The 9,882-nt window shown below is 40.2% G+C and overlaps 1 protein-coding gene across 1 annotated transcript in view; it reads right to left on the bottom strand.

The window, feature by feature from the left end:
- Positions 1-9,882, bottom strand: part of LOC103738614 (zinc finger protein 709-like) — a 21,446-nt gene that overhangs the window by 4,795 nt on the left and 6,769 nt on the right. Inside the window, exons 2-3 of the mRNA XM_029566221.1 lie at positions 1,281-1,407; positions 1,036-1,096 (exon numbers count right to left, since the gene is read on the bottom strand). Of these exons, the coding sequence (XP_029422081.1) occupies positions 1,036-1,096; positions 1,281-1,407 (188 nt within the window). The remainder of the gene's footprint in view (positions 1-1,035; positions 1,097-1,280; positions 1,408-9,882) is intronic.

The raw sequence follows: 9,882 nt of genomic DNA, 5'->3' as shown, positions 1-9,882 counted from the left end.
AGCTTTTATCTAATCCTTAAAAAATTTTAGGGTTACCTCTTCAGAAGGGGGGATATTAGAGTAGCCAAAGGCCCCATAAAAAAATTAAAGAAGAAAAAGTACATGAAGTTATCAGAAAAAAAGTGATGGGGAGATATGGGAGGAGTTGGAGGGAAGGGAGTGGGCATGGATTTGATCAAAACACCTTATATGCATGTATGATATTCTCAATAAATTATTTATTTTTAAAAAACACAAATTGTAGGTCATATACAACAGTATATGTTTTCTGCCATATCTAAATAGTCAGAAACTAAATAGATTGATACTCCTGCAATATGGTTCCCACAGGTCTATGATAAAAAGAGTAACATTTGTTAATGTTGAGTTCTTAGCACTGTTTGCATGTGATATGCCCTGCAAACACTGAATAGGATTCTTAATTTGAAGTACATTTCATTCCTAATGATAAAAGAAAAAAATATAGGGTTATGCTAATTGTTTATTCATTCATAAAAATTCACATAAAAACATCTTTAATGGGGATTGGAGAGAGTGCTCAGTGGTTAAGAGCACTGACTGACCTTTCAGAGGACCTGGGTTCAATACCCAGCACCCACATGGTGGCTAACATCCATTCATTACACCAGTTCTAGAGGATCCAATGCCATCGTCTGACTTCCTGGAGCACTGCATGACACAGGTGCACTTACACACATGCAGGCAATATACTCAAACATAAAAAATATATAATAAATAAAATATCTTTTATAGGCAGGAGGGATGGCTCAGCTGTTAAGTACAGTTACTGCTCTTCCAGAGGACAAGAGTTTGGTTACCAGCAACCAAGTCAGGTAGTTCACAACCTGTTATAATTGACCTCCTTGTATCCAATGACCCCTGACCCCCCGTGCGCACACAAACAGGTTTGCAAAAACAGACAAGCACACACACACACACACACACACACACACACACACACACACAAACTAAAAATTATATAAATTTTCTAAAAATTACTTCGAAGAAACTTTCCTTCTAGTTTTTTCAAATTACCTTAGGCTTTTTCCAGAACTTTCATAATGGTCTTTACAATTCTGATCTTCACAATTGTTTCCTAAAATGGAGTTTAAGATATTTTTGATGAATTAGAAACTAGTTTGTAGCTTTAGTGTATATAAAACATGCTTGATTTATACACCACAGTCTTCCTTTTCAATATTCCAAATCACAGAAGAGCATTAGTTCCAAAAAACACTTGCTCCCTAATATACTAAGGGAAGGCAAGATGATATTCTTACCTATAAAAGTGAAGTTCCTACAGGTTTCTAGCATCACATCTCTGTAGAGATTCTTCTGAAAAGGATTCAGCAAAGCCCACTCTTCCTGGGTGAAGTTCACAGCAACATCCTCAAATGTCACAGAATCCTAAACATTCCATAGACTGAACTGAAAATATGTTCACACAATTCTGTGCAATCCACACATTTTGTTCCACAACACAGAACTTCTAATGCAAGATTTGAATGGTTCTGAAAGGACAGCGTGCTGGAGGGACACTCCTCTCTCTACTGTGCACAGGGTACAGGATGTGCTGCTGCTCTGCCCCAGTTCTCTTTCTACAGCACATGTCTACTTCCTGCCTTAAGAAAGTCTGACCCCCTGATGTACAGAACAGAGGTACATTAGCATGCAAGGAACTGTTGTCCTTAGAAATTCCTGCTAGCAATGTTTAAGTTTTGATGGTGTGAAGAAATTCAATATTTGGTACAGATTGCATGAAAAGCGATAAATCACCCAGCATAAAGGATTTATACAAACGCTATGGAATGTTATGAATGGTTCTCATTTTCAAAGTCTATTTATCTATTGAAAACTCACAGAGATTACTAGAGGATCAGCCCCCGTGACCCCAAATAACAGGCATTGAGTGTAATGAGTTTCCTGGTGGGCACAAATTCACACATGCTGTCACAACTTGTTAATTGGGGAAATGAGTCCAATATGTACTTACAGAAGAAATAATGAATATGCTATATGTAGTTTACTCAAGCACAATTTTCTAAAAAAAATTTTTATTTTTATTTTATGTATGAGTGTATTGCACACACATATGTAACTGAACCTGTGTTATGCAGTGTCTGAGGAGGTCAGAAAAAGGCATTGGATTTCCTGTATCTGGAGTTACCAAGAATTATTAGCCAATATGTTAGTCCTATGAATCGAAATTGGTTACTCTGTAAGAGCAGCCACTGCTCTTAACCACTGAGCCATCAATCCAGCCCTTCAACCACAATTTTAATCAACTGACAAATAGGATACGCAATCACTATTTAGAGATCCTAAAACAAAAAACGTTTAGGTAATATCAAATGGGAATAAAGTAAGTATAAAGGCAACATGTGCTTCAGAAAGAACTCAATGTAGTCAGTCATGTTGTATAGTCACAGCTGTGTCAGAGAATGAGACAAAGGGTTCCCCTGAGACTGAGTCCAAGGCAGCCTATGCTATGTAGTAAAACGGCCATCACAGGAAGAAAAGAGGGAGCGAAAAAGGACTGGGATGAGGAAGGGCAGGAAGCAGGTCACCAAACCTCATGATTTCATTTTAAAGAAAATTTCATGAATCATCAAACCAGACAATTTTGTTGTAAAAAACTATTTTTTGAAATAGACTAGGAATTGTCAAAGTTAAAGAACAACACAGTGATGTTTTGCCTAACACAGTATAAGGACTTTGAAAAAGTAAGGTAAAGAAAAAGGGCCAAAATTAATTGCCACACTTTACAAATCAGCTCCCGGAGTTCAGGGAGCTGGCTCTGTAGGTAAAGAGCACGCCACAAAAGCTTGATGACCTGAATTTGATCCCTGGAACCCACAAAAAGTCAAAACAAAGAACAACAACAAAAAAAGTTGTTCTCCTGACAATTGTGATATGCACTCACCCATATACACAAACATTATACACTTGACAATTATATTTTAAAACTTCAAAATAAATCAAGCGAACATTTGAAGCCCAACCCTTAGTGACCCATGACATAGTACACACACATCTTTAAACTAATTCTTATCATACAATGGTGCCCTATAAGACAATCACTTTTAAAACTTTTTAAAAATTTTTATTTATTATTTTTATTTTATGTGTATGCGTGTATTGCCTGCATGTAGGTAAGTGTACCTGTGTGCATGTGGGTGCTGGGATTTGAACCTGGGTCTTCTGCAAGAAAAACCAGTGTTCTTAACCGCTGAGCCATCTCTCCAGCCCCAACTTTTAAAGCACTTTTAAAACAAGTTAAAATCTTCAATTTCAGTCTTAAAAAAAAATGACATGAACACATACTAAGGAGGGTTTTCAATGAGACACCCGTTTTTCCGTCAGCCACAGTCCTACAAGTAACCCCTCAGCCATTCTTCTGTAAGTAAGTGCAATAAATTTATTAGACTTTGATAGAATCATTTCTTTTGAGTGTCACTGCTGTCTGTGGGACCGTGGCAGTATGCCAGACATGTACTCTGATCTGAGAAAATCACAGTTGGCCAGGCCTTCACTTCCCTAGAAGACTTCTTCACAAGACCAATGCAAAGCTAGTGCCTTTGTGAACATCACCTCCAGATCAGTCCAGCTTTCCATGCAGACACTGAACAGGAGGCTCCAAAATGAAATTTGGTTTCACTTCCATGAGGCAGAAATCCATGGTTCTAAATGGGATGCCATGCCTTAGAGTGTTGAGACAAGTTCCTTTCACAAAACTGGGAGATCTGTCATACTATACCTGCCTTTTCATTGGCACTACACAGAACTGGGACCTATGATGGATCTTGCACCCACCATACCCTGACCTGGGGGAAGGACTGAAAATTTGTATAAATTTAAACAGTCCATTTCATATGCAGATGGTACCATGTCTATTCATACCACAGATGGCAATGACACTCAAAAGAAATGATTCTACCAAAGTCTAGTAAATTTACTGTGCTTACTTACAGAAGAATGGGTGAGGGGTTACTTGCAGGACTGTGGCTGACAGAAAAACAAGTCTCTCATGGAAAATCTCCCTTAGTATGTGTAATGTTCCACAAAAACCTCCATCTAGAAAGGTTCCTGAACAACTACTGGGGAGTTTCAAGGCCAGAGAGTGAGCACCTTCAGTATTTGTTAGTGTCTATGTGTGTATATAATGTTGATGAAGGGCACTGTGAACCTTGTTTCAGGAGATTACTGAGCCTCCAAAGTTTACTTTAACAGAGAACTTTATTTTTCTTATGTGTATGTTCATGGCTCTGAGTGAATGCCATGTGTACATACGTAGTTCCCTTAGAGGCCAGAAAATGATGTCAGATTCTCCGGAACTAGAGTCCCAAGCAGCTTTGAGTCCAGACATGGCTGCTGGAAACTGAAATCTGGTTGCTTATATGAGCAGCAAGTGCTCTGAACTGCTGAGCCATCTCTCCAGCCTCCCAAGTTTACTTTTTAAGTGTCATAAGGCTCTCTACTTCCTACATGAGAAAATGTGAATTTAGAAAAGAAAAATATGTATGAAACACTCCATCCCTTCCCAGGCTCTTAGGTGCATTTTTCCCCTTTCTGGACCTTCTTTGGTTATGTGCACTGAGCCCCTATTTGTATCTTTCTGTGCTTCTGGTGACTTCTAACACCAAGGGACAAAAATACCATAGGGAAAACACTTGTCCAGCCAGTCCTACAAGCACTCTGTTGACTCTATGCAATCCCGATTAAAATTCCAACACAATTCTTCACAGAAATTGAAAAAAATAATCTAAAATTTCATTGGGAAGCACACACACAGACACACACACACACACACACACACACACACAATACTACACAGGATAGACAAAACAATCCTAAACAATAAAAGAAATGCTAGGGTGATTACCATCCCTGATCTCAAATTTTACTACAAAGCTATAGTAATAAAATTGGATGGCACTAGCATCAAAACAGACACACTGATCAATGGAATAGAAGTGAGAACCCAGGTTTGAGTCCACATAGTTGCAACAACTTGATTTTTAACAAAGGGGCTCAAACACATACTGGACAAAAGACACCATGTTCAAAAAATGGTGCTGGTCAAACTGGATTGCTACAAAAAGAATGAAACTAGATCCCTATCTCTCACCATGGACAAACCTAACTCCAAATGGATCAAGAACTTCAACATAAGACCTGATACCCTCAATCTTATAGAGGAGAAAGTAGGGAATATACCAGAACTAAAGGATGCACGAAAGGACTTTCTGAACAAGACTCCTATAGCACAGGAACTAAGTCTACAATTGACAAATGGGACTTCATGAAACAAAAAGGTTTCTATACGGCAAACAACACCATTATTCAAATGAAGAGGCAACCTGCAGAATGGAAAAAAAAATCTTTACCAGTTATATGTCTGGCACAGGGTTTAGATCTAGAATATAAAGAATTTTAAAAACTAAACATCAAAAAACCCCAAACAACTCAATTACAAATTGGAGTAAAAACAACTGAACAGATAATTTTCAAATGATGAAACACAAATGACTGAGAAATATTTAGAAATTGTTTGAAATCTTTAATTGTCAGTTAAATGTAAAGTAAAAGAACTTTGAAATTTCATCCTACCCCAGTCAGAATGGCTAAGATCCAAAACACAAATGATGACAAATGCTGGCAAGGATGTGAGGAAAGAGTAACACTTATTCACTATTGGTGGGCACATAAACTGATACAGCCACTATGGAAATCACTGTGGATATTCCTCAAAAAGATGAAGATACATCTCCCACATAACCTGTTGGGGGACCCTGCTGCTAAGGTTGTAGCCCTCCATGTCCGGGTAGTTCTAAGGGGCTCAGCGCTATATGGAAGGACTCCCTTTCTCAGTGGGGACCTCCTGCTCTCTGCCTGACTTACCTGGAAAGTGCCATCAAGCAGGGATGCCTGACCTTATTTGGAACATGACCTTTGGCATAGTTACCTGCCATAAAACTGCCCCCAGCTTTTTTCTATATGATAATTAGGCATTGCCCTATAGTTGGATGATAGGATCCCCCTGTCACATGTAAATAAAGCATACTATGAGCACCTATCAGCTGAAGCTTTGGCTCCTGCCTCCACACTATATTTTTCCTGACCCCCACTGAATAAACAGAGCTGTATCACTGAATCTGACTCCCCGGAAAGTCTTTTCTGTCATGCTCACTGGCCGTCCTGAACCCATTCATCGGAGCTGTATCACTGAATCTGACTCCCCGGAAAGTCTTTTCTGTCATGCTCACCCATTCATCACTTCTGCTCCCTTTGTCCTCATGGATCGGTGGTCAACGACCCACAAGGGGAGGGAGAGACCCACAATAAGCCAGTCATATCACTCTTGGGAATATGCCCAAAGGACTCTGTATCCTACTACAGAGATACCTTTTCAACCATGTTCATTGCTGCTCTATTCACAATATCCAGGAAATGGAAACACTTGGATATATATCAACTGATGAAAAGACAATGAAATTATGGAACATTACACTTGGAATATTATTGAGCACTTAAGAAAAAAGAAATTAGGAAATACACACTTAAATGGATGGAAGCATTTAACTGAGCTGAAAGCAATCATTCTGAGTGAGGTAACCAAAACCTAGAAAGACAAATGCCCCACGTTCTCTCATAACTGAATGCTAGCCTTGAATGCTTAGATATGCAGGTTTCAACTAGAAAATCCACAGAGACCAGGAAAATAGTAAATGGAATAGGAAAGGCTAGAGGGGCTGGAGAATGGGAGGGCACAAAGGAGGGAGGCAAGGGAAGGATAATTAACACTTAATTCTTTAGAAAACCATATAGCCAGGCATACTGGCAACAGTTTTAATTGCAGCACTGGGGGGGGGGCAGAGACAGGTAGATCTCTGTGAGATTGTGGCCGTCCTTGTCTACATAGTGACTCTAGGTCAGCAGGGGCTACAGGGTGACCCTGACTCAAAAAACAGTAACAAACAAAACCAACAAAAAAAATCATATAAAAATCTAGCACTATAGACTATTCTTAAAGTATATACATATATAATATAAATGCTGGCTTACTTGCCTGGCCTGTGCTCAGTCAGTTTGCTTATACAACCCACTGTCACCTGCACCACCTGGAGTGGTCCAGGCCCTCCACATCACTCAAAAATCAAGAAAATTGCCCCAAAAAGCCCCATAAAAAAAGAAGAAAAAGTATATGAAGTCTTCAGAAAAAAAGCAATGGGAGGAGTTGGGAGGGGAGGGAGTGGGCATGGATTTGATCAAAACACCTTATATGCATGTATGAAAGTCTCAATAAATTATTTTTTTTTAATGAAAGAAAATTCACCCATACATTCATATCCCAGGCCATCCATTAGTGAAATTCTCCAGTCGAGGTTCCCTCCTCCCAGGAGTGTCAAGCTGACATAGGAAGCTGTCTAGCAGAGCTTTCTCCCCTACCAGGCTCCTGTTCACCACCTCACTGTGAGGACATGGCCCCCTCTCTTCCAGTCCCAGATGCTGCTGCACCCTTAGAGAAATCCAGATACTTGTTCCAGAGTAGATGTGTGTGGGCTCTTATGTTCACTGATCCTTCGAATTCTTTTGTTTCTGATTCATAAATTTCAGCACTGATTATTTCTTCTCATCTTCTAGGTTTGGGTTTGGTTTGTTCTTGACTTTCCAAAACCAAGGAAAGACAACAAAAACGGGAAACTATAGGCCCATATCCTTAATAAACATTGAGGCAAAAAATTTTGACAAAACATTCACAAACTGCATACAGACAAATGTCAAAAAGGTCATACACCATGATCAAGTTGAGTTTATTTCAGAGATGCAGGGATGCTTCAATATACGTTAAGTCAATAAATGTAATAAATCAGAGATCCTAGTGGACAGCCTGAGAGGGTGGTTGGACCTCCATCGGGGTAGTTGCTCAGAGCTCAGCAGACCACCAGAGAGTGTGGGGTTCTGGCCTCCCTCTGGCCTCCAACTACCAGAGGGCCTGAGAACCCAGGGGACAGCCTGACAGGTCCCAGAGCCTGCCTGCATGTGGTGCTGAGCTTCCCCTAATTGCACCATACCATCCCCCACCTGGGATTTTGTGAGGCCCCTCCCAAGGCTCCAGGGCAGATGTGGCTTTGGGAGGACAAGCCTGAGATCCTAGCAGACAGCCTGAGAAAGTGGTTCAGACCTCCATTGGGGTAGCTGCTCAGAGCTCAGCAGACTGCCAGAGAGTGTGGGGTTCTCCTCTGGCCTCCAACTACCAGAGGGTCTGAGAATCCAGAGGACAGCCTGATGGCCCCCGGATCCTGCCTTCACATGGTGGTGAGCTTCCCCTAATTGCTCCATACCATCCCCCTACCTTGGATTTTGTGAGGCCCCTTCAAAGGTCCGAGGCAAGATCTGGCTTTGGTAGGCTAAGGCTGGGATCTCAGTGGACTGCCAGAGTTGTGACTCCCCTCTGCCCTCCCTTTGGCATAGGGTTTACAACACACAGGACTGCCTGAGAGACCCTGGATCTTGCCTCCACTTGGTGAAGGAAGCCTGAGTGTACCAGTCTGGAACCCTTCTGTGGGTACCCCTGAATAGTTGATCTGAAGCCATCAGTTCACTTCAAAATGAACCTGAAGGAGCCTGAACCCTGTACCAACCAGCTTCATATAACAAATAAGAAAGGATCTAGGCACCCCAATAATACAAACAGAAGCATACTTTAACTTAATTCTCATATCAGAATCATAAACAACAAAAGAAATTCACATGCCAAAACCACCGCAAAAGAATAAAATGGAAAGCCAAAACACTATGTCCCAAGCAAATCCCACCAATCCTGTAGAAGAGTTCTACAAGGAGAACCCCCTAGAGATAACCCAGAACACTGAATTTAAAAGAACAATTATAAACATGATCAAGGAACTCAATGAATTTAAAGAACACACTAAACACTAAATGTACAGAACAAAGAGAGGATACTGAAAGCAGCAAAAGAAAAACAACTCAAAAGATGTACAGAACAAAGAGAGGATACTGAAAGCAGCAAAAGAAAAACAACTCAAGTCACATACAAAGGAAAGCCCATCAGAATTACAGCTGAGTTACCTATGCAAACTATGAAAGGCAGAAGAGCTTGGACCAAGGTATTTCTAGTTCTACATGACAATAGATGCCAGCCCAGAATACTATACCCAGCAAAAATGTCTATTATAGTTAAAGGGGAAAGAAAAATCTTCCATGAGTGAATAGCCTGAAAGAATACACGCCCACAAAACCAGCCCTTCAAAGAATACTTGAAGCAATACAGAGATCAGAGAGAGAAACAACTATACCTTGGGGCAACAAAAGAAAGTAAATGAAGATATATTCTAGGAAACACAAAATTACACAGAGAGCACAAACAGCAATCAAAATGTCATAACCAATACACATCTTTCAATAATAACCTTAAATATCAATGGACTGAACTCCCCTGTCAAAAGACAGAGGCTAAGTGAATGGATTAAGAAACAAAATACAGCTCTTTGCTGTCTGCAAGAAACCCATCTCACATTCAAGGACAGTCACTACCTTAAGGCAAAAGGATGGAAAAGAATTGTCCAAGCAAATTGTACTAAGAAACAAGCAGGGGTTGCAATTCTAATATCTGACAAAATAGACTTTAAAGTAAAACTAATCAGAAGAGATAAGGAGGGTCCCTTCATTCTGATCAAAAGAACAGTTAACCAAGAAGATATTACAATCCTTAACATATATGGCACACCCAAATTCATAAAAACAACACTACAGGACTTTAAGACACAGATTAACCCCAACTCAGTAACGGTAGGAGACTTCAATACCCCACTGTCTCCATTAGATAGGTAAACTGGACAAAGAACAAACAGAGAAACT

Source organism: Nannospalax galili, unplaced genomic scaffold (assembly GCF_000622305.1).
Source record: "Nannospalax galili isolate Female #2095 unplaced genomic scaffold, S.galili_v1.0 scaffold1519, whole genome shotgun sequence".
NCBI lineage: Eukaryota > Metazoa > Chordata > Mammalia > Rodentia > Spalacidae > Nannospalax > Nannospalax galili.
The sequence above is the reverse complement of the archived record's forward strand: the minus strand, read 5'-3'. Positions and strand labels throughout refer to the sequence as shown.